Genomic DNA, 24,374 nt, shown 5'->3' on the forward strand with positions numbered 1-24,374 from the left:
CGCCGCCGACCGCCCTCCCCCGGGGGGCGGCGCCGCCGGTCCCCGCCCGGCCGGACGGGCACCGGGATGGGCGGCACCGCGACGGGGCGGGGGGCGGTGTCCCCGGAGAAGGGGGGGGCTAGGGGTGGGGCTAGCGGGGAGCGGGGCGCTGGTTGGGGTGGTGGGGGGATGGTGGGGTGTTCGGCGTATCTCGCTTCCAGACTGGTGAAGTGTTCCCCAGCGGGGAAGTAGAGACCGCGGTCCGCAGGTCCGGCGGCCACTAGTAGGCAGGGACTGAGGGAGGGGGTGCCCGTGTTTTAGGGGGTCCGGGAGGGGAGGTAGGGAGGGGCATCCGCGTTCGGGGTGTCCCCAGTGGGTGGAGGACCAAGGGACGTGTACTTTGGTTCTGGTGAGGTGCAGTGAGGGGAATCGGAGAAGAGGGCATCGGTTTGGGGCAGGGGACTGGGGTGCCCGGCTTCTGAGTGGAGGGGTTGGGGCCGGGCTCGGAGGCCACATCGGGGGATAAAGGGAGGGACGTCCCCAGAGCCTGTGGCTTCCAGTGGGCAGGGATTGAAGAGTGCGTACGTGGGATCTAGGGTCCGTGAGGGGAATCGGGGAGGGAGCATTAGAGTTTGGAGCGTCCCCATCGGGTGGGGGGTTCAGAACAGAGAACAGATTCTCTGTTCGCGGAGCTGCAGTGAAGGAGTGAGCATACAGGTTCTGAGGTACCCCAATGACTAGGGACTGGGGAGGGGATGTCTCATGCTGGGGGTCCCTAGGGTTTGGGGAAGTCAGTGGGGTGTGGGGGATGTGCATGATGGGGCAAAGGGGTAGCCTGGGGAGGGCTGTGAGGATGTGAAGGGATACACAGCTGTAGGGTACAGCCAGCTGGAGGGGGAGGGAATATCCTGGGTGTGAGTGTCCTCACAAGGCATTTTTGGGAGGTCTTAAGTTCTCGGATAAAGTAGGAATCAGGCTCTGAGGAGGGGTTTCCCGGGATCTGTCTGCCTCCCTTGTGGGGGCCACCAGTGCTTAGGCTGTGGGTATCTCCCGTGGTGGAAGGATAGGAGGTTGGAGATGTCCTCGGGGATTTGGGATGCAGGGAGGCACCTGGGGATTTGGACCCTGAGAACTGGGATGCCCTGGGGAGCCCGACGTCCCCGAGACCCAATGTGTTTCCCCAACAGTGGAGGGTGCACTGAAACCCGTGCCGACACGATCCCTGACAGGGCAAGGGGAGGTGAGGGCAGGGGATGGCAGGGGGCTGGATGCCACGGGCATGTCACCACTGCAGCTTTTGGGGCTTCACACCCTCTGCTATAGGACACAAGCCTGTGGGCTGCTGGGGTAGGAGGGTGGAGGCATACGGGTGGACCACGAGGGAGCGTTCGGGGTGCAATGAGCCTTGCACAAGCCCCCATGTCGTCGTGGGACTGGGATAACGCGGGCAGAGCGGGGCTGCTGGTCCTCCCGGGGATCTGGGAAGGACCTAAGGGTACGTGATGGGCTGCCATGGGGGACCGCCCAGCCAGAGAGGACACAGAGGTGCCGTGCGTTTGTTTGCAGGGCGCGTCGGTGGGGTAAGGGGGTCTCGGCGGAGGCAGCATGCATTCCTGGCATTCCCAGCCTGCTGCCTGCTCCCATCGGGCGGGGGTGGGGGGCGATAAAGACTGGAGGGGGGCGTTGGGGCTGGTGCCAGCCCCTTCCCCATGGCTCAGAGTTGTGTGGGGCGGGATGCTTCTGTGTGGGAGCACGGGGGAGCGCACTGGCTGCACGGCGGCCTCGCAGGTCTTGCCGGTGCCACTGGGCCTTCAAGGTCCTGTGTGGTTCAGATGCGTGAGGGATGCTGCGCTGAGCGGCGGGCAGGGTGCCGCTGTCCCCTCCGGGATTTTGGGGCAGCCCACCAGAGCAGAGCAGCACGGCACTACAGGGTGCCCCAGGATGGGTCCTTCCACCTCTGGGGTTGCCGGGAATCACAGTCCCTCTCGCTGTCCCTACATTCACACTGCAGATGTCGCCACTTGGAGTGATGCTCGTGGGGTCACGGAGCTCGGCTCCCCCAACCCGCCACAACCCGAGACGAAGAGATTGCATTGCCAGCTATAATTACCTCGGTCCAGTGTGGTACGGCGCTGGCAGCGGAGCCTGAGCCGAAGGACAGTGAAATCCAACCGACAGTGATTACATCCAGAAATGAGAAGCTGGAAAGATTTGGAAGAGCTTCTCCATGGAGTGTAGTGTAGGGCTGGGCATGGCGGGGTGGTGATGGTCCCACTGAAGAGCACAGGATCAAAGAAATCACAGGTGCCCCCAGACTAGATATGTGGCTTCCTTCCTGAGGCTCCGGTGGCACAGGCCAAAGGGGACACAGAGGGGCTGACAACAGACTGAGTGGAAAAAGCCCCCGCAGTGACCTCTCCAGGACGTGGTGCTGCTCCCGCAGGATCTGCGGCGGGAGGGATGCCGCCAGCGGAGGAACGACTCTGGTAAAACAAAATAGAGATATGGGGGAGAAAAGCAGAGGGAGTGGAGGGAACGAGGGAGAAGCCGGTGGGGATTCGCTTATGGAGGGATGGGGTGCGTGAGATGCCCGTGACGGGGAATGTGGATGCGGCGGTACCCAGTGTGTGCGGGTGTGAGCCACCAGAGGGGGCCCAGCCACCGCCGCGCGTCGCACACCCTCAGCGACACCGCTGGGACACCGCGGGGACACCACACCGACACGGCATCAACACCGCTGGGACACCACACCGACACCGCACACGGACCATACGCACACTTTATACATACACACCATGCGCACACACCATGCACACACACCATACACACACCATACACACACCATGCATACACCATACACACACACCATACACACACACCATAGACACACACCATATACACACACCATACACACACACCATGCACACACACCATACACACACCATATACACACACCATGCACACACCATACACACACCATACACACACCATGCACACACCATACACACACCATACACACACCATACACACACCATACACACACCATACACACACCATACACACACCATGCATACACCATACACACACACCATACACACACACCATACACACGCACCATGCACACACACCATGCACACACCATGCACACACCATACACACACACCATACACACACACCATACACACACACCATGCACACACCATGCACACACCATACACACACACCATACACACACACCATACACACGCACCATGCACACACACCATGCACACACACCATGCACACACCATACACACACACCATACACACACACCACACACACACCATGCACACACACCATGCACACACCATGCACACACCATGCACACACCATACACACACCATGCACACACCATGCACACACCATACACACACCATACACACACACCATACACACACACCACGCACACACCATGCACACACCATGCACACACCATATACACACCATACACACACACCATGCACACACACCATGCACACAACATACACACACACGATACACACACCCCAAACACACACACCATACACACACCATACACATACACCATGCACTCACCATGCACACACACCATGCACACACACCATGCACACACCATGCACACACCATACACACACACCATGCACACACACCATGCACACACACCATACACACACACCATACACACACCATACACACACCATACAGCCTGGTGGTCTGTGGTAGTCCATGGCAGTCCACGGTGACCCAGTGTGGTGATGCATCCCCCTCTTTTCCAGGCTACCCTGAATTCTGAGAAGTGCTCGTTAGACCTAAGCCTTGAAAAACAGTGCCTGAGCTCAGCTGTTCACCAGCTTATTCCTCTTCTTTTCCCTGCTTCCAGGAACTACTGGAGCAGTTATAGCTCCTGGGTTTTTAATGAACGTTGTTGGCAACTCTTTTTCTTCCCCGAACGGCAAAAACATTGTTGTTTTCAGATATTCAAAGAAAGTGCAAGCTGAAACTGTGGCAAGGATGAAACATTGTTGCAACTAAAGCTCACTTTCTTGCCTCCTTGTAAACAGTGGTCCAAAATGAGACCCTTAGAGCTGCCCTGGACCACAGCAGGTTGTGGCCAGCACCTCCGTCTGAGTGGGGCCTCTCAGAGCCAGCAACTCAAGTCTGCTGTACTTGAGGATCACTTGAACGATGATGGATACTGGGCTGATACCCTCACTCCATGAGGCTCAGCCCTTCACCTGTTGAGATGCAAAGGCATCTAAAGTGAGCATTTCACTGACCTCTGAGGGGAATTTTTCACAGGTACCTTGCTTGCACTGTCTGTGTACATGCCCCTATATATAGGCTATAGCAAATCTAGAAGGAATGCTGCTCTTTTAGGTGTTTAAGTATCTCAGATCTAAGTAACTTAGGCCTGTAAATAAGGTTTTTAGTAAGTTATACGCTAAGTTAAAAGCTGCTAAAGTGTTGTTCTTTTGCTAAGTTGTAAGTTGCCCTCACTGGCCTTTTGTCACACGCACCTAAACACACACATACATGTACACAAACACAACCCTAGATGGTTCTTACATAATTTCTGTTTTGATTGCCTGGATTTTGTTTGTTGTTCCATTTTTTCTCCTCAATGTGCCTTAACTGTCTAGTAAGTGAATCTTGCCAATGAACTTTGTCATGCTGCCACTCTATATTAAATTCAGTTTTTGCTGATACCCTTGCCAGTGATTTTTTAAGTGATCTTGAACATTCATTTGTGACACACATGCCGGTCCTAGGACTGCACCAGATCATGATGGGCACCAAGGACACAGTTATGTTTGTTTGCTCTGGGGGTCTCACGCCCCTGAGATTCCAGTCTTCTTTTCCATGTTCCCCTGGCAAGCATAACCAAACCCCTGATCCCCAGAGATGACAATTGTTTTTCCACCTCCTGGCATGCAGCAGCACAAGGCCATGGGCCTTGCCAAGTTCCTTCACTTCCACACAGAAGGTGGAGCCAGAAACCTGCCAGCCTCAGGAGGTGACTGTAAAGAGCATGGCAGGTGCCACAAGTGAGTGCCTGCAGCATGGTCATCACTGCCAGGGTCAGGTGGAGTTGTGCAGACACTGCTGTGCCAGGGCACAAACAGCACTGGGTCATGGGGAGGTCCAGCATGGGTGGGCAGCAGCCTCTTCCTGCTGGAGGCCATGTGGAAAGAGGGCAGGGATGGAGAAGGCACTGCCAACAACTCACATTTCAACTCATGTGCGAGTCAGGTTTCTGCTGGGGTCCCTATTGCCAGTGCTCACATTGCCACCCCATCCCAAATGGGAGAGTAACACCTTCAGAAGGTCAGAGAGGCTTTGACCAGGTGGGCACAAAGCACCCAGGACTAGTGCAGATATATGGGATGACCTTTTCACATATGGGCCTCCTGTGCTCCTGCTGTCCAAGGAGTCTGAAGGGCTCCTTGTTTGGATTTGAAGTTTGCGTGCCAGCAATGGAAAAAATAGAGCAAAGGCAAATATTTTAAAGGGAAAATTGTGGATAAATGTGGCAGCTGTGTCACTTCTCTGATTCAGGACAAGGGTTGTCACTGTGTGTCTGTGGGGAGAGCCTCTAGAACCCACACTTCTCTGTGCCCCAGACCCATGGTGGGACCCTAGGAGTGTACTTGCAGGGCACCAGGACAGGAAGTATCATCCATGAGCCCCTTCAGGTGGGTGCTGCCTGTGCCAAGCCAGAGACAGCTCCTGCAATGCTTTCCCTTCCAACTTCTCTGGGATCCCCAGGTGGAGTATGTGGGGTCCCAGTCCCTTGCCTAGGTAGTCTCTTCCACCACAAAGGCCACCAGACATTCATGGCTTTTCCTGTAGAGTGTCCCTAGAGCAGGGTATCACCCCAGCATGGCCCTGTGGGTGCCAGTAAAACAGCCAATGCACTGTGCAGGAGGATTCCTCTTTTGGATACCACAGTGAGGCCAGAGATCTGCAGGATCCACCCAGGACACAGAAAGCCTCAGCCTCCTGGGGCTCTCTGTGTCCCTACAACCCAATGAAGCAATGTGCTCAGTACTACTCTGGGAGTCCCATGTGAATCCTCATCATGTACTGGGCCATTTATATGCTGAGGTCAGTGCTGGTGGTGTGACACTGCCACGGCAAATTCTCCAAGACGAGAGACCTGGACCATTGACCTCCCTGGCAAGTCTTCAGGCCAACAAGTGCCTGGCATTTTTTGGCTGGTGCAGTTTCTGCGTGGCCTGGGAATGATCTCCTAGGGTTATTTCTGACTCACAGGACAGGAAACATTTTGGGGTTTAAGCCAAGCCGAATAATATGCTCATTTCCTTGTGCCGACTACAAAGCACCTGCTCCAGGGGATTTATGGAGTGCCGGCCTCTCGCAGTCACTGTAAGGCTGCCTGCCCGGATGTTTTTATTTTCCTGGTATGGCCAGCAAATGCCAAGGCCTGTTTTCCTAAACACCCCATGACCTCCTGGCATGTTTCTTTGAGGGGAGCCCAGGCAGAAACATGGGTTGCAGCACACCCATGCTGGGATACCCAGGGTGCTGCAGAGCCACAGTGGGTGCCGACAGCCTGCCAGGGCTGAGGGTAGTGAGAATGCATGGCTGCCCCACTGATGCCAGAACCTGGGCTGATGCAGAGTCCAGAGCAGCCACAGCTATAATAAATGACTTGGGAAAGTCTCAAAGGAATGGAACATGGGCATGAGCAAGTGTGGATGAGACTATGCAAGACAGGGCAAGAGGGCATGAGAGCCTGAGTGAGCCACAGCATGGGACTGCCCAGGACATAAAAGCCCAGCCCATGACTGGGGACCTGCAGACAGCAGGTCCTGTCCCTTGACAGGGAACCCACACAGGCCTCCAACCATGGTTGTAGAGCCCCTGTGAAATGCTGTGCCTAGCCTCTAGGGTCAGAGCACCTCTTCCTTGCAAAGAGGGTCAGGGTGTGGGTGCTGAGGCCAGGGACACCCATGGAAGACACAAAGCATGCCAGCATGCCTTGCAGCTCATGTTTCTCCACTGGCATCGAGCTTTATCCAGCAGTCAGCCAGTCTGCAAAGGAAGGTAGCATCAATTTTTTCTCAAACCCCCTCTATTTTGTCCACTTTTTGGAGCAACAGTCTCATTGCTGGTGGGGCTGTACTCCAGCCTCTGTGAGCTACCCTATCTGGCTTGCCAGCTGTGGGATGAAGGATGACATGAGCCAGCTGTCATTCCCTGGCTTGTCTTCCCTACCCAGTGCCTGACTGCCTATCTTTTCCTCACCCCTCTGCTCACTTCTCCCCAGGCGAGGAGAGGTGGAGATAGGTGAGCAGACCCTAGGGTCTGGCCATGCGAATGAGCAGTGAGCAGTGAGCATTCATGAATCATCATCACTCAGAGCTGGCATGTACCTAAACCTGCCCTGGTGCCCTGGGTACTCTGGTGCTTGAAGCATCCTCAAGGTGCTGGGTAAGGAAAGTTGCCCACATCCCAGAGATCCCAGGGCAACTGCAGGGTCCACAGCAGCACCAATGCAGTTTGGTCCAGTGATAAACTGGGGTTGTGGAATTTTTTGTTTGCTTGTTTGTTTGGGTTTTTGTTTCGTTTTGTTTTTTGTTTTGTTTTGTTTCTTGGTTCAGAGAGAAAATAAAATACCTTAGGGGCCCAGGAGCCAAGCTCCCCAGTGCCTAAAACAGCAATCACAGCACTTCCTCAGATTTATGGTGTTTGCTTTCACAATGCCAGCCGGGATCCTGTTTGCTTCCTGCTCTGCAGCTGCAACGCCAGCTGAAGGCTCAGGAGATTCAGGTTTTATAATTCTCCTGGATTCTGCTGATGGCAACTTGTCCAGCATGATTTATTACCCCTTGAGCCTCCTGCAGCGCTGGGGTGGGATGTTGTCACCTCATCCCTGTACCACTGACTTGGGTGCTCTTCCTCCACCATCCATGGGGGTCTCATCCTTGGCAATGAGCATTCCACTGCTCAGCAGAGGGATTGCTGGGAGAGGAGGTGAGCAAAACCGTGCCCTTGGTGGGGTGCAGCACCCAGCTTTTCTCAGTCACAGCTACAATATGAGGCCCAGGCCAGGCAGGAGAGCTGGGTCCTGGTGGGAGGATGCTGAGACATGGATGTGACCTTCTCCAGGGTCCTGGGATACTCAAAGGTGGTGACTGCTCCTCATTGGCACACACATAGACAGGCAGTGATCCCTTCTGTTGGGTTCTGCCTGGCAAATCAAAGTGACTAAACTTCTAGAGAGGCACTTTTTCCAGCTCCTTTATCCTTTCTGTGGTTCTTCCCTGGACCTCAGTTGCTCCCTGAGATGTGAGACCAAAAGCAGCTGCTTTCTTTCAGTCTCTGCAGCAAAAACTCCTCCAGGCTGGCACAGCTTCTCCTACCACAATACCCTCAAGCGCCCAGGCAGAAGCTCTGAAGCACCAAGTCCAATTGCAAGTACTGCTTTCCAAATTATGAGCATCCTCCTGTACAACCTGGACCAAATGCTCTGGATCACCCATGGGGTTGTGTGTGCTGGGGACAGGTGGGTACCCAGGAATGCAGAAGTGGAGGAAGAAAAGTTGTCAGGAGGGGGAATAACAGTATCAACAGGCTATGGGGGACCACCTTTCTTTATGCAAAGTCATAATGTGGACAGTGCTCCACTGTCCTGGTCCCTCTGCAATGTGCCAGGAGGTGTCCTGACACTCCTCTTTTTCTCTGCATTTTCCCAGCAAAGCACTTTGATGAAAAATCCAATGGCCATGAATGGACTCATAGCTTTACCCTTCTATTTAATGAACCATAATGGCTACAGAAATCCTGAGAATGCCTCTCCATGTCCCTGACGGAGCAGGGGCAATGCCCTTCCCCACAGCCAAGAGATGCTCTTGCCCCAGGTTTTGAGCACGCTTCTGGAAGCTTGTCCAAATCCTGTGGGCCTCTGAGTGAAACTCAGCACTTCTTTTTTTTAACATTTGCTGTTCTTGTTGATGAAACAATGATGGATTATTTCATTGCAGTTACTAGCATGCCAGACTTCTTTTTCCAAACACACAATAGGAATATTAATTAACTGCTCTGATGATGAGCGCTTTTATCCTCCTTATATAGTAACAACTCAGCACCAAAAGGCAAGTTCCATTTGTCACTGATGCACTCCACCATCCCGGCTCATGGCCAGCAGTCAGCAGGGCATTCCCAGCATTTCTCTGATTTGTTATCAGTCTTTCCTAAGAGGTCCCACACTCACTGCCATCCAGCAGCCCCACCAAGGGACACAGCATCATCCATGGCACTACAACAGGGCTGGGGTAATTCTGTAAGGGGAAGAAGGGATGCAAAGCCAGGGTTTCTCCCTCAGCAGTGAGAGCACAAGCTGAGGGAGATGGATGCAATGGGATGGCAAAGGGGCCCAGTGCACCAAAAGGAAGGGACTATGCCTTCAAATCCGAAGGTGGTGAATCCAAAGCGGATAAAGCGGATAAAAGGAAGCATTTTCTTTCTCACTCTGTGCTTAATTAGACTGCCACAGGAAAATGCTCAGGCCAAAATTTAGCAGGATTCAATGAGGGATTGGGCACTTACAGGGATAAGAAAAATATCTAGCTATAACAGTGAATGCCAATACAAATTTTGGAAGGGATATTAAGCCTCACGCGTCAAGGTGTAAATTTGTCCCAAACTCTCAGAAACAGGGATCTGCAGGGGCAGATGACCCATATATGCCACTGCTGCTGATGCTGCCTCACTGCTGGCATGGTCCTGCACTGGCTGAGCCCCCGGCTGGACCATCCCCAGAGCCCTGTTTCCTGCTGCTGGCAGCACCTCTGACAAGGACTGCGAATTTCTTTTGGCAAGTCAGCCCTTTGCTTGTAGCTCTCCGGGGCCATGTGGCTCCCAGGGCTCTGACCTCCTCGCTCTTGCACATCAGCTGGTAACAGTCTTTTCATTCTATACAGAAGCAGCCCCTCTGGGTGAGGGTCTGTGAGGTCCACAGGCACAACCCTGGGTGATGTGGCACATTCCCACAGGTCCTTGCTTCCAGCCAAGTCCCTTGTTTACCTCTCAGGTTACCTGTTGCCCAAAAGCACTTTTGCCTTCCGATTTTATCCCTCCTGTTTCCTGTTTCTGCTGGGGCCAGTCTGCAGCCTCTGGAAGAGGATGCTCAGCCCCAATACCTTGTGGGTGCACCAGGTGCACAGGCACAGTCCTCTTTCATGGGCACTGCTCAGATGAGCCCTGGTTCATTCTCTCCTGTTCTGCATCAGAGGCAGTTGCTATACTGTCTGCTCTGGTCACAGCACCAAATATATCAGAGCTCAGTAAGTGTTTGGACAACACTATCATGCACATGCTGGGATTCTTGGGGTGTCCTGCACAGGGCTAGGAGTTGGACATGGTGATCCTGATGGGCCCCTTCCAACTTAGCATATTCTGGGATTCTGTGATTTTAAACCTGCTGTTCCCATCCCCTGCCCATGCATGGCTATGAACCTGGCACAGCTGCAGCCCAGACTGGGGTGAAAGTGACATTATGTGGTACTCAGGAGTGGGTGCATGCACCTCCACCCCCAAATGAGGATGGTGCCATTTGCATCCCACACTGTTAGCAGAATGCTTGTACTGCTCTGGTCACTGTGAGATGAGATGCTCCCAAAACCTTGGCTCACTGTGAAGGAGCAGTGACGGCTCAGCATGACCAGAGGGGAGCCTGGAGCTCTCCTGGTCAGGAGCCAGGGTCTCCTGTGCTTGGTGCTTATGTGCGCAATACACTGCAGAGGACAACGCTGCTGGGGACCTTTGGATCTCCCCTTGCTGTAGAGCCTTGCACCCACAGGGGCTTCCAACTGGAGAAATTTCTGGAGGGCATGAATCAGCTTTTCACAGCTTGTTAAAAATCTTGATCCTACCTCTTGTTTTCATGCCTTTCAAATCAGGAAATGAGTTTTACAACTTTTCCAGTGGGGCACAGCTGGTGGCCAGGGTCGTAAAGCTGAACTTTATAAATATCTCTCATTGGGATCAGGGGAAGAGCATTAAAAAGGCAGAGAGAGAGAAAGAGAAAGCAAAGGAGCAAAGGCAATAGAGAAGCAAAGCGAACAAGTCCAGCTCAACCATCTATGGCCATGCAAGCACAGAAGATGAGGTGTTCTTGGGGCAGGCTTTGCCTGCTTCTTTCCCTCCTTCTCCAGCTGCCAGGCTCCCAGGCCAAATGCTACTTCCAGGCTAAAGGTAAGTGGGGAGGTGAGATGGAAAGAGGAGGCCTCAGCTTTCTGAGTATGGCAGGGCTCTTCCCTAAGACTGACAAGTATGAAAGGGACTGTGCTGAGTTCAGGAATGGGATCATGGGCCAGTGGTGAGTGGAAGGAGCAGTCTATAAACCACAGAACAGCTCTCCAGGGCTCTGGCTGAGAAACAGCTTTCCGGGCCATGAAGGCTCCTGGCAGGCGCCTGGCTGGGGCCAAGTGTGCAGGTCTAGCAGCAAAAGGAGGAGGGCGGCTCATCATCCCCCTGTTGTCTCCTCCCAGGGCTGCAGAAATGCCCAGACCCTAAGAGGCACTGGATTTGTCCTCTCCAGGGAAGCAGGAACCATTTGCTTCTTGCTCTAGACCCATGGGGTAGTGGTGAGAGCCACAAGACAGGGCCAGGAGAGGATGGATGGGTACATCGCCACGAGATGATACCATGAGATGTGTACATCACCACGAGAGATGACAGGGCATTCCATACCTGCAGGATGGTGCATAGACCACCATATATCTTCCACTAGTAGGCAGGGACTATATCTTCCATAGCACAAGGTGGTCATCATGATACTTCTGCTCCTGTTTGGGGCACAGGACTGTCAAGGAGGCTTCCAGTCGTCCTCAGCACAGACCCATATGTTCTCATTACCACTGTTTCCTTTGCAGCTCCCTGTGAGTACGAAGGGAAACAGTTCTCCCTTGGGGAATCATGGCTGAGCACCAACTGCCTGCTCTGCACCTGCCTGCACCCCATTGGCGTGGGCTGCTGTGAGACGTGAGTGAGGGGCCGGGGTGGGGTGGGCTGCATCTGCATCTGCATCTGCATCTGCATCTGCATCTGCATCTGCATCTGCAGCAGTGGGTGTCTGGTGGCTGCAAATGCAGCTGATATCAGAGCCTTGGGAGGGCAATGGGGTACCAGGTCCTGGGGAGCAACAGGCAGAGGTAAGCAGGACCCCACCAGGGCATTGAGGGTGGTGGGGTGAGCTGGGGCAGTTGGAAAGGGTATTTTGGCACAGCAAGATACCCAGATGGGCCAGGAGCCGTGTCTCAGCCTGCCTGAGCAGGGGGCTGGAAGACACCCTGTGCAGGGGGCTGGCAGCAGAAAGCCATCCATCCCAGTCAGCAGCTCTCTGGCACTAATGAGAGGTACTGATGGCACCGTTTCCTTTCCCACAGCACCCAGCACCCGATCGACTTCCCTGACTGGTGCGAGGCCCACTACGACTCACAGACCTGCCAGATTTCGGTAGTGCAGAAGGCCAACCCCAGCCTGCCGTGTGTGAAGAGTGTGGAGCACGAGTGGGGCTCAGCCAGCACCCCCGAGCCGCTGATGAACAAGGTGCTGAGCGCGGGGCTGCGCAGATAAAAGAGAGGCTCGGCAGCTTGCCGCGCCCCTCGGCGCTTCCCTTTCCCCTCCAAAGCACACCGCCCGCATGCTCCAGATTTGCCCCACCCACCCTGTAGAGGCATCACCACCGGCACCTTCGAAGGAAACCACTATCCACGCACATGGTACAAAGCCTTGCTTCTGCCTTCAGCTTCCTGAACCAGGGTGTCCTCCTTGTGGTGTTCTGTACACCATGGAAACGCAGATTCTACAGGATCTCCTCCAGGTGGCCAGAAAATCTTTAGTGACTAAAAAAGGCTACAGGACTAAATCAGCCAGCTCCATGGCAGTCCTGCATTCTGATATCCAACCCCAAGCGAAGCAGCTCCCTACTCCCTCCCACACCCGTACTCCTCAGCAAGGCAGCCGCGGGCAGCTCACTGGGGTCACCACAGCAGCTTGTGCAGGATCCCCACACCCTGTCCAGACCCTTCTCTGCTCCCGGAGTGCAAGGGGCACAACCCACCTCTGGAACCACTAACGCCCCTGCTCCAAAAGCTCCTGGGGTCCCTGGCAATATAGGCCAACCCTGGGCAACACTGTAACAGAGCCAGCCCAAGCTGTGTGGCAGAACGGGATGTCCCCAGGGGAGACCCTCATCACCACTGGCAAGGGAGCAGGATGGGGAGGATTCAGGAAGCAGAAGCAAACCAAGTGCCAGAGGGGAGGCAGCCACCCTGGCAGCTGCCCCAGCTGGTGCCATGCCTGTGTTGTGCAGAGCCTTGTGTAGGTGTTTCTGTTCTTGCAATAAAGATACTGAACAAAGAGGTCTCTGGCCTGTAACTGCTGTAGAAGGTGGGATGTGTCCAGCACCAGGAACAATGTAGAAATAAGGCTCTTGGGAAAGCCAAATTTTGCACATTCAGATGTTTATTACATTTCCACACAAAAAGAAAAGATCATTGGAAAGTTCAGTAAAATGGGGAGCTGGCTGTTGAGCAGGGAGATGCTCTTGGATGCATGCATTCCTTATACACTCAATGATCCAAAGACCAGCGGATGCTTTCACACCAGGAACCCAGGCAGACAACAGCCCAGGGACTCAGTGCTGTTCAGTGTTGGACCATCGCGATGGTACTGACACAGCACGGGCCTGCATCCTGCTCACCAGCACAGGGCTGGCCTGCCATGACCTGCCTCCTCCAGGCAGGGGTGGCTGGGGCACTGGACTATATGTGTAGGACAGCTCTCCAAAAGGCAGGACACATGCCAAGGCCGGAGAGCACTGTCTCACCCAGCCTGGGTGGCTACTGTGTTTCACCTGGATACCAGACCTCTGCTTGTAGGGTCTCTGTAAGGGCACAGCCTTCACCCAAGGGTCATACAAAGAGCTCCCCTGGAGCACTGGAAGAGCTCCCCTCTCCCCTCCCTGCGCTGGGCCCTTCCTTCTTGGAAGTCCCACATGAGATAAAGGCACATCAGTGGTTCCCTGGGAAGGCAGATTCCTTTTTGCTGAGTGCTGGGACTTGCACCTTCACCCAGGCAGGAAGGGTCCAGCTCCAGCTGGGGGCTGCAGCCCAAGACACTGCATCAAGCAGTCTTTTTCCACCCGTGGACAGGACAGACATGCCTGGTGCCCACCGGTGCATCACAGATGAATCCAAGGGGACACTGGGATGTGAGCATCACAGCACAGAGGTGACAGTCCTGCCTGCCATTCCCACTGGTGGCACACGCTTGCAGCTCTGCAAGCCAACAACCTCTCCCTACATTAGATAGTGATGGAGTTAGTGCTGGAGAACTGAGATACATAGGAAGCCAGGATGGGGTTGGTGGGAAGAACTTTGATGGGCAAGTCCCAGCTGAAGGTGTCCACTTCCATCTGCTCCACCCCAGTCCAGGTGACAGCCTCCGATTGGCTCCCACGAACCAAGCAAGTCCCCGCTGACTCCCCAGAAGTCACAAACTCAAAGTGCAGCCTCCACTTCAGGGACACTATGGACAAGAGAACAGTCAATACGTAACACCCATAAGAGCCACAGACAGCAGCTGTCTCAGCACAGTCTGTTCTGGCAAGGTGACAGCAAATGACCCCACTCACACAGGCCAGCTCCCTCCTAAGGGACACATCACTGCTGAGCAAGGGCAAGGCTGGGAATATCACAGTCGTCCTGCGGAGACAAGCAGGGTGGGACCCTTCCCTGGTGGGTACTTACCGATGTTGGTGGTGAATCCTGGGGTTGAGCTGAGTGGGATGGGTAGGCTGAAGCTGCTCTGTGCCGTGTGCAGGCAGGACTCCTGATGGCGGGCGTGCACGGTGAAGGAGACAGGCTGCCCCTGCCGGCGCTGGAATTCCTCCTGGATGCTCTCCTCTGTCTGCAGGCTCACTGAGAACTGCAGGGCAATTGGCAGGGTGCTTGCTCGCACAACCTCATACAGATCTCATGCAAAGCCTTGGGGGTGTCCATTTCCCAAATGAGCTCAAGACTGGACCATTGTCCGCCTCACACTCCAAGGAGACCCCAGCTGGGTCCCACTAGAAACCCTCACAGCCCAGTGCCACCCCAATCCCTTCTCCACATCCCTCATTCTAAACCACTGCCTCTCCCCAGTAATTCCAGAGACAGCAATGACCTGCAGACATGGGATATCTCCTTCTGAGAAGCTGAAGGTGCCAATGACATCCTCTCCAATCTTATACACAGTCTTAAAGATGCAGAACGTGCCCACCTTCCCACGAGTGTTGCTGATGTTATACAGGTCTGTGGAGCAAGAAGAGGGGTAAGGGTTGCGGCAGCACAAGGCTCTGCTCTGTGCAGTGCTCTGGGTTAATGACATGACTTCATGCCTCCTGTCTGAGTGTGAAGGACAGTCCCTAGAGGTGGAATTCCCTCTGGGAAATTTCTACAGTGAGCAAGGGCAAACCCTACACTGGCTGCCATGTGCTGGGCAGAGGGTCTCTTGGTCTGAAGTAGGAACAGTCTGAGTCTGGCTAGGAGGCCCTGACCCAAGAAGGCCCTGATAGAGCTGCTCCACAGCCACCGCTGGAGCTTCACTTTGTCAGTGAGAGATATTTTGCAGCTGGCCTTGAGATGTTCTCCATGCCCAGCTTCTTAGGAAGGACAGCAGGTTTGAGCAGGGAATATAACCTACGCAGGCTGCGTCGGGAGGTGGCCACCATGAGCAGTTCTGTTGCTACATCTGCCAGGCGAGAGTCTTTCTTCAAGCCCTCCTCCTCCTCCAGGAAGGGGTTTGAGGGTGCAACAGCCTCATCCTGTGGGAACTGGTAATCCTTGAGCCCTGGGAAGAAGGTGAGTGTATCAGCAGGGCAGGGTGCAGCCCAGCCTGCCTGTGCAGGGAAGGCAGTGTGTGGCCTTACCATGCAGCACAAGGACACGGAAGGGCACGCGCAGGAGCTTTATGGGCGAGTTGACGCGCTGGCAGCCAATGGTCAGCTTGTACACATACTTCACGGACTGTCCCCGGAAAGAGGGGGGGCCATCAACAGGCAGTGTCTCGCAGTACGAATCTGCAATGAGTGCAGAAAATACATTTTCCAAAGCCAGAAGGAAGATCCTGCAGCTGTTGCGTGCAGGCTTCCTGCACCAAGTGTTAAGACCAGCAGTGTTGAGGTAGGGACAGAGCTTGATGCTTTTTGCTGTCTCCTCTTTCCTCCAGCGGCCAAGCACAACCCAGCTCCCCTGCACCAGGCACACTGCTCCCCACATCACATGCACCATCATCCAGATATTCCTTCCAGCACATACAACCACACTCACAAACTATGCCTCCAAAGAATGTGAAAGATGTAAAATCCAGGAATACAACCACGAGAGCTAAACTTACTCATCACGAGTTCAACCCGAATTTGCCTCTGTGCACTCCTTTGCCCAGCACTCTCACAGCACAGCCTCCTCCAGGTTCTGCCCCATGAGTATATTGATCAGTACTGCATGCCTCTTTTGCTTTACACAAAGGCTCAAACTCAGTAACAAGTTTCCTCCTATGTTTTTCCTTGAAGGACTGCAGCTAAATGATCAAGAAACAATTCCTGAAACCTTCACAACAACCTGTGGTTCGTTCCCCTTGACAAACGGATGACTTAGATCGCAAAGTGTCTGACTCTGAGGGCTCTGAGATACTGGGGCCTGGTTTTCACCACATTCAGCCCTCCTAGAGCCCCTTGGCCACCACACAAACCCCAACGTCTCTTGACACAGTGTGAACACTTCTGCAGCTTTCCCAAACCACATGCTGTATAACAAGAAAGTCACAAACAGTGAACTGTGGAAAGTCTCCACCTCTCTGGCTTGCCCACCGTAATGCAGATACACCCTGCCAGAGGAAGGGCAGCATCCTGCTCTGAAACCACAGATCCTTCCCCATGTCTGGCACACACTGAACGTTGAGGCTTAGATTAAAAGTTAGGGTTACATTTTAAATATAACTTCTGGATTTCAAATAACAGGACTGGAAGGAAAAGAAAAGCCTGTGCTAGTGTGTAGTGGTGACAGGATGTCACACCTTAAAACACAAGCCTCTCTTTCTGGACTAGGCTGCAGATAAAGCAGAAAACCACCCTGACAGGGAGGAAAATCAGGTATTTCCAAGAAAAGAAGCAGACTTCTGTAACCCCCATGCCAGACTCAACAAGAGGGCTCACAAAGACCTTCCTGCCCAGTGAGGATAATATGAGCAGAGACCACCACAGTCACAGAAGCATGGACAGTTTGCTACCTGGTTCAGGAATGCCAAGATTCAGGAAGTCCCAGCTTCCCTGCATATCCTAGAAGGAAGCACATTCCTGGCACTAGAGATACCTTCCTTACCCACCTGCCATGCCCTCTGGCTGGCCTTCCGGCCTGTGTCCAGGCTGCTTCCATTTCCTCCCCTCTCTGTGATCTACCAAATTTTTAGAGGTATTACAAAACCAGAGTGGAGGCAAAACAGCCACAGAAATTATTTGAGGACTTGAGAAGAAGCTTTGTGGTGACAAATTTAAAGAGTTCAGCCTGGGCCATGTGTCAAAGGGCTGGGAGGTGAGTCAACTTCAACATATAGGCACCATAACAAGAGTACTGTATTGGGGAATAAGCTGGTCAGCAAATGAAAACAAGTCCTTTTATCAAGAGACAGTCTGGCACAACCTCAGCTGTATGTGCCAGCTCTGGCTGCAGTTTAATAATATGGTATACTGCTGAAGCAGAATTAAATTTTCTTGGGTTTTCTGGTTTGTTTTTTTTTTCCCTTTCCAAACTGCGTAGCAAAACTCAAAACTTCTGAAAAACAGGAAATGAAGATTTAAGATACACACCCACACAGCCTTAACTCTCCCTCCATGGAGCTGGCAGGAGACCCCAGGAATGATCTGCAAATGTGCCAGCTGCAGTCTTGCGTGACAGCAGCAGCACCACTGGCTGATGGGATTGGTGCGAACAGCCTGGCAGGAACGAGACCAGGGCTGTGATACAGGGATTTCAGTGCCAAAAAAGCAGTGCCACATGCAGCCACATCACATGTGATGCATGAAACAGACAGGTGAATCACACAGTGACGGGGAAAGGCTGGACCATACAGCCAAAGCAACTCAAAGAATAGAAGAGTTTGTATTGTTCCAGAGGAGCTGCATCCAAGCACCAGGCAGATGCATGCTGCTTGTGCCAGTGCCATCCAGAGGCAGAGAGGACACACACACATCATGATGCTACTGGAAAGCGTAGACAAGCCCTACCTTAGCTGGGGGTTGAACAGCTTCTGCCTGTTAAGCCAGTGCACAGTCAATCCCTCAATCCATCCAGCCATCTGGAACGTGGGCTGTCATCACTAATCTTATCCCAGAAATTGCCCAATCTGCCTAAAGTGTGCCAGGGAAAGGGACTTCACTCTGCTCACAGGGAAGAGATGCTCCAGCCCCAAACATGCAAGTAGCAAGGAACACAGGAGAATCCAAGAGAGCCTCAGGCCAGCTAAGATTTCTGTCTCCTCCTCCTTCCTCCTGTCATGGCCACCTCCTTCCCCCAGCATACTGCTGCAGAATAATAAGTGAATAACTAAACATCTTCAGACAGCAGGCTCTGCAGTTTAGGAGCACAGCCCCAAGATGGCACTGCCCCACCCCACTAACCACCAAGGCAAGCCAGCCTGGTTTCACCAGGTCCACCTTTCCCTCCAGTCAGGCCCCTCAAAAGCCAGAAAGGCAAGAGACACCAGCTTCACAACCAGCATGTCACAACCCCACAGCTGCTTGGTCTCACTTGCAGCTTCACTTCCAGCTCTGCAGAGCTCAGTGATCCAGCAGAGCCTGCCCCACCATAGGCACTGTCTCTCCACTCCCTGTGCTCTGCAGTGTTAGAGTTCTCCATCAGCTGTTCCCAGCAGATCCCTGGGACAATAATAAAGCTCTCCATGCACAGCCTGAGAGGCCTAACATCACTGCTGCTAATCACAGGCCGCTGAAATGCAAAGGAGATCTGACATGATCTGAACAGGCTGGGTCACACAGCCACAAACCAAGAGAGAACAGCGCATACGCAGCTGTTTCCACAGCTATCTACTCAGTGAAGAGCTTTGAGAGAGAAGGTGAGGAGTGCTCACTTTCACAGTAGGAAAATTAGAACATCCAGAAGACTGTTATTTCCAGGACAGCCACAACCTGAAGAAGAGGCATAAACCTTTGGAGGACACCAGCTTAAATTCCAAGAATACACCAGTATGACTGAAGAAATAAAGGCAAGGAAATGCAGGTGTGTAACCATTCCTCCTGCTGCAACTAGGTATTTCAAAAGTTTTGTGCCATGCAGCTACACAGTGGACCTGCGGCAAAGGCCACAGGCCAGGAGCAGGACTGAGGGACATGCTGCAATACACAGCCCTAGTGCAGCAGAGAACAGACTCTGGATGATGCAGCAGCTCCTCAGCACTCGTGCTCCAACCAAAGCACCCCAGTTTTTGTGAGCATCAGGATGGTACACTTCCAGCACTCAGGTCTGCAAAGCCAGTTTTGTAAGCAGAGCTCCCCAGGTATGAGCTCTGTGAGAAGGGGAAGAGAAGACAGGACTCACAGGACTTGGACTCCCCAGGATCCAGTCGCAAGTCACAGAAGAGGATCTTTGGTGGGGTGGACAGGATACACTGACCCCGCTCTCCTGGAAGAGAATAAAAAATATGTGAATGCTGCACAGCCTCAGGCTGTGTCCAGGTCAGTCAAGCCATCCCCATGGAGAGGAACAGAGAGAAGAGAGCTAAGGAGGAAGCATCTCTTGCCCTGGTCATATTCTGAGACATTGCCACTGCAACTGGACAAACAGCTGTCATGCTTCAATCCAAGATACTGTCACTGTGATTTCAGTATTAACAAGGTCCCACAACATCCATCACCAGGAAAGCAACACAAACTTCGCACTCACTTCTATGCTCACTGCATCAAGACACACACATTATGGTCTGCTTGACTCCTGCTCACTGTGCTCTCACTGTCCCTACCCAGGTGACAGGCAGGAGTGGCACTCACCTCTGTTGGGGACAAAGACGGTCTCATTCTCTGCCTGCACATCATGCTTGCTGCCATCAGAGGGAGGGAGTGCCACCCGGTTCTCGCTGGCATGAAACTGGCAATGGATCTGGGCGCTGGCCCATGCCAGCATCTCACTGAAAGCAAAGAGCAACACTCATATCTCTGCTTTAAACCTGAATTACAGCAGGCAGGAACTGGGAGAAGAGAAACTGTGTCGGCTCAGATCTATGCAGGACTTCTTGTCTGGAAGGAACAAGACTGTGAGAGTGGCTTTACTGTCACTGAAGCTGTTCTCACAGTCCCCTCCAAGCAAGACCTGGAAGTAAGCTCAAACTGGGATGCTGACTCAAAGCCACTTCCACCCCAGCTGCTGACAACAGCTTTACCCAAAGCCTGGCTCTGCAGCCTAAGGACTCTTTTTAAACAGCAATAATTGCAGCCTGAGCCACAACACCATTGGCACAGCCCTGACATGGCAAGAGAAAACACATCTGCCCCAAGAAACATGCTGTACACTCATGACAGAGGACAACAGGCAGCAGAGGTCAGCAGTTCCTATCCCCTGCCATGAGGGCAAGAGACAAGGAGGCTTGTGCAAAACTTCACAGGGATCTTTCAGCCAATATGCTGAGATCAAGTGTTCCAAGATCCAGTTACTCATTTGTTCATCTTTCTCATCATCCACAGACTGGGACTGGCCACTTACTGCACTCTTGGGAGGACAGCATGAGCTGCTGTATGTGGGCCCTAGCAGAAGACTCTTAGCCATGAGGAGTTAAATCCCAAGCCAGAGGTGACACACAGAGCAGCACTCTGGTAACAACACAGCCATTAGGGAAGTGAGCAAATTCTAAAGCAACAAATTCCTGCAACCTGGGTTCAGCCACCCCTGCCCACAGCACAGAGGAGCCCCAAACGCAACACTTCTCAGGACAGGTGGCTACAGACATGCTCCCTCTGGCCTCACAGCACCATCCCCAACAAGAACATCAGCTGCTGTTTGTGCCAAACCAAAGGAGGATGCTGCTGGGTCTTTCATTAGGACCTACTTACTCCTCCTTATGCAAGGACTTTGCTGACGGCAATACGGGAGGCAAAGGTGTAATTTTGACCCCTCTCTGTACAGCCCTAGGAATTAATGTGGGGTCACACATCCAGCACAAAAAACAGTCTCATGTTTTGGACTCTGCTGTGACGTCAGCCATTCCATAGGGCACTTCCCATGGTACCAGTGATACCTTTCAGTTTCCAAATCACTCCTCTACTTTTATTTCAATAGTGGTCTTTATAGTTTAGCCAGTGAATAGTTCCTCTGGTGTTTTCTAACATGATGATATGATTAGTAAGCACCAATAACAGAGCTTTAGGTGGCAGAGGGATTTTTTGTGGCACACGCGTGTCCCTCCACGTGACACATCAGCGTAGTTAAAGGTCTAGATGAGCTAGGGAAAAAGGTGTGCTGTATTTATGTTAGCTGACTAAGGAATGTGCTATTTGATCTTTTGCATGTGCTGGCTGCCCTTACCCAAACACACCTCAGTTACTATACCAAGTTGCTTTGAGCCCTACAGTTGTAATTCTGCATTTTCCAAAGTACCAGCATGGCTTTTCCATCAGGGTTGCCATATGTTTTTTTGGTGTAAGGTACCTGCTGTTTGGAAGCAGAGAACTGCTCTTGCTTGAGACAATGTTTGCGAATTTTATATAAGCTTAGAGTGATTACAGTACCTTCAAACACCATATTTTGAGGCTTTTTTTCTATTTTTTTTAGTATAGCCTTACAACATGCCACTGGATTGTTTTCATTTTTTCTAGCCAGATGTCCCAACAAAATTTGCATGTCCCTTCCTGCCAGCAGAGCTGGCTTGCTCAGCTAGTGCTTGTTCAGCAGTGGAGGATCCTGCACTGGTGCTGAGGTCACTTCCTTCCAGTCTCACCTTCCCCCACAACTCCTGTAGCCTACAAGGGACATGCTCTGTGCAACCTCTGGGTAAAAGAGATTTGTTTTGTGTACTCTACCATCAAATTAATTTCCTGCCTTTCTTTCAAGTCTGTCCAGGTTATGTGGCCTCTCTGTCCCTCCACGTGTCAGCCCCAACACCTTTGCCTGTTGCAGTCACAGTGCTTTGATCTGGCTCCTGCCTTTACACAACCCACAGGTTCATTTTCCAAACCAACAATTTATTTGCTGTTGCCACTTGTTTGACTTAGCCAGGTCTCATCTGATTGATCACTTGGTGCTTTTTTAGTATTTTGAAAACTTTTCTTTTCCAAGAGGCAGTCTTCTACAGATCACAACACATCTGAAGTTTTAAATGAAGCTCTCATAAATGCACTGAAACCTCCGCAAACCACCTGGTACCCTTGCAGTCCAACATGTTTCAGAAGCAGACAAAACACAGGGCATCTTGTAATCAAACAGGACAAAAGTCTGTGAAGCTGGATGCTTATGCCACAGCTGAATTTGAAACCTGATCTCAGCAGTCAAAATGAAACAGGAAGAAAAGATGGAAAGTTAAGGAAGGCAATAAACACAGAAGCCCTGTGCTGCTGAGACTGCAGGCACTGTGAGTGCGCCCACCAAAACAATCACATGTGAACATCATACTGGTGATGAAAACATGCTGAACCTGACAGGGCTGGAAACAGACACTTCCCAGGAAGGACTCAAGATGAGAAAGCACTCTCCACTCCCTAAAGAATCAGACAAGGCCACACACTCAGCGGACATGAAGGCTTTGGGTGATTACTTGTGACATAGAGTCACCCCCTGTGAGCCAATATGGGAAGCTCCCATCCTCTCAATTTCCTCAGCACTGAGAAGGGGAGATGCAGGGCTCAAGGGCTAGGCCACAGAAAATGTGGCTGCAGAAGGTGCCCCTTTCAGACCTGACCATTTGTCTGCCATCTCTGGAGGCAAGGATCATACTGATCTGTCCAGCACTGCTAGATAAAAGAGAGGTCCTTCCACAAATGCAAGAGAAAATAACATTGCCTGGATGTTGCTCTGTGGGATTGTCCCTCTGGTGTGACCAAATAGCCCACTTTGGCAGTCAGGTTGGCTTCCTTTTCTGCTAGTCACTGTCACTGAGGGCTCACCTGAGTGACAGAGAATCTCTAACTGCATACCTCCTTCCTTGCCTACTTACTGGAGGCACAAAACTAGCATAACTACCTCAGCTTCACCCCCAAAATTGAGAGATGATGCAAGGCTTCCTTAAGGGAGTGCCTTGAGTAGGGAAGTCACAAGAGGCTGAGCTGGCACCATTGCCCTACAATGCAGCCGTGACTACTACCCCAGAGAGGGGAGAGAGGGTGGGCCACTTCCTCTGGAGAGACCCAGGCAGCTCAACATTTGGAGGCTCTGTGCATGGACTAGCACAGGCTCCTGTACCTGCTAGCAGAGGTCGATGAGGCCGATAATGGGTTGGTGAAGGTGATCACACACTCCAGCACCTCCCCTGCCAGGAACACAGGCCCGCGGCCCAGCTTGGCCAACACTTCGATCATGGCTTGGACAATCCTGCTGCACACCTGCCAAAAATAGCCAACATTGGGCATGTAATCACAGAATCATAGATTCGAGGAATCACAGAACGGTTTGGGGTGGAAGAGCCTTTAAAGACCACCTTGTTCCAGCTCCCCTGCCATGGGGCAGGGACACCTCCCACCAGAGCAGATTGCTTAGGACCCCATCCTGCCTGGCACATTTCCAGGGATAAAGGAACCACAGTTTCTCTGGGGAGCCTGTGCCAGTGCCTCACCACCCTCACAGTAAAGAATTTCTTCTTAATATTTAATCTAAATGTAGTCCTTTTTCAGTTTAAAGCCATTCCCCGTTTTGCTGTCACGGAGACATGGAGAGAGGGCTGGGCCACGTAATTGAAGGGGAATGAGGAACACTGATACACACACACAGGAGGTGTGGGGGGAAACACGCACAGCCCCGTCTTTACAAACACATACATCTTCCTCCCAGGTCCATACAGGTAAGGAAGCGGGGTCAGGAAACACCGCGACGGTGAGAAGGACAGCCCTGACACCCCAGCCCTGCAGTCCCTAACGTAAACACGCACATGGATAGCTCCACCCGAGGGATCAGGGACACAGGGCCGCAAACTTTCCGCAGCTCCCGCCTCGGGCCCACTCACCACCCGCACAGGCCGCGCTCGCCGTCCGGCACCACTGCAGGCCCGGCTCCCCTCAGCCGCTCGGCGGGAATCGGCAGCGCTCGGGCAGAGTTCGGCAAGACTCGGGCCTAGTTCGGCAAGACTCGGGCCTAGTTCGGCAAGGCTCGGG

The 24,374-nt window shown here is 52.8% G+C and overlaps 2 protein-coding genes across 4 annotated transcripts; one reads left to right on the plus strand and one right to left on the minus strand.

The window, feature by feature from the left end:
- The first annotated feature begins 44 nt into the window (after positions 1–44).
- On the plus strand, positions 45–13,735 carry MSMP (microseminoprotein, prostate associated). The gene is made up of 3 exons (XM_021554660.2): positions 45–11,218; positions 11,899–12,007; positions 12,412–13,735. Exons 1-3 carry the CDS (start codon positions 11,107–11,109, stop codon positions 12,599–12,601), a joined length of 411 nt encoding a protein of 136 aa, XP_021410335.2. The 5' UTR covers positions 45–11,106; the 3' UTR covers positions 12,602–13,735.
- On the minus strand, positions 13,475–24,280 carry RGP1 (RGP1 partner of RAB6A GEF complex). Of its 3 annotated transcripts, none has more exons than XM_077790344.2 (9): positions 24,227–24,280; positions 23,470–23,609; positions 20,073–20,209; positions 19,624–19,707; positions 15,942–16,091; positions 15,716–15,862; positions 15,197–15,324; positions 14,779–14,956; positions 13,475–14,557 (listed from the first exon to the last, which is right to left on the minus strand). In XM_077790344.2, the coding sequence occupies exons 2-9, from the start codon at positions 23,583–23,585 to the stop codon at positions 14,334–14,336; spliced, it is 1,164 nt and encodes a 387-aa protein (XP_077646470.2). In that variant the 5' UTR covers positions 23,586–23,609; positions 24,227–24,280; the 3' UTR covers positions 13,475–14,333. The 3 variants fall into 3 exon arrangements, with proteins under 3 accessions (XP_077646470.2, XP_021410312.2, XP_077646472.2); XM_021554637.4 differs by having other exon boundaries at positions 24,152–24,280; XM_077790346.2 differs by lacking the exon at positions 23,470–23,609 and having other exon boundaries at positions 24,152–24,280.
- Positions 24,281–24,374: the final 94 nt, after the last annotated feature.

This window comes from Lonchura striata, chromosome Z (assembly GCF_050655825.1).
Source record: "Lonchura striata isolate lonStrDom1 chromosome Z, ASM5065582v1, whole genome shotgun sequence".
NCBI lineage: Eukaryota > Metazoa > Chordata > Aves > Passeriformes > Estrildidae > Lonchura > Lonchura striata.

Coding starts and splice junctions, on each gene's coding strand:
- MSMP (XM_021554660.2), top strand. CDS start 11,107: ATGGCCATGCAAGCACAGAAGATGAGGTGTTCTTGGGGCAGGCTTTGC. Junction 11,219..11,898: donor ATGCTACTTCCAGGCTAAAG/GTAAGTGGGGAG, acceptor TTTCCTTTGCAG/CTCCCTGTGAGTACGAAGGG. Junction 12,008..12,411: donor GGCGTGGGCTGCTGTGAGAC/GTGAGTGAGGGG, acceptor CCTTTCCCACAG/CACCCAGCACCCGATCGACT.
- RGP1 (XM_077790344.2), bottom strand. CDS start 23,585: ATGATCGAAGTGTTGGCCAAGCTGGGCCGCGGGCCTGTGTTCCTGGCA. Junction 19,708..20,072: donor CGTCTTTGTCCCCAACAGAG/GTGAGTGCCACT, acceptor ATTCTCTTCCAG/GAGAGCGGGGTCAGTGTATC. Junction 14,558..14,778: donor AGGATTCACCACCAACATCG/GTAAGTACCCAC, acceptor TCTTGTCCATAG/TGTCCCTGAAGTGGAGGCTG.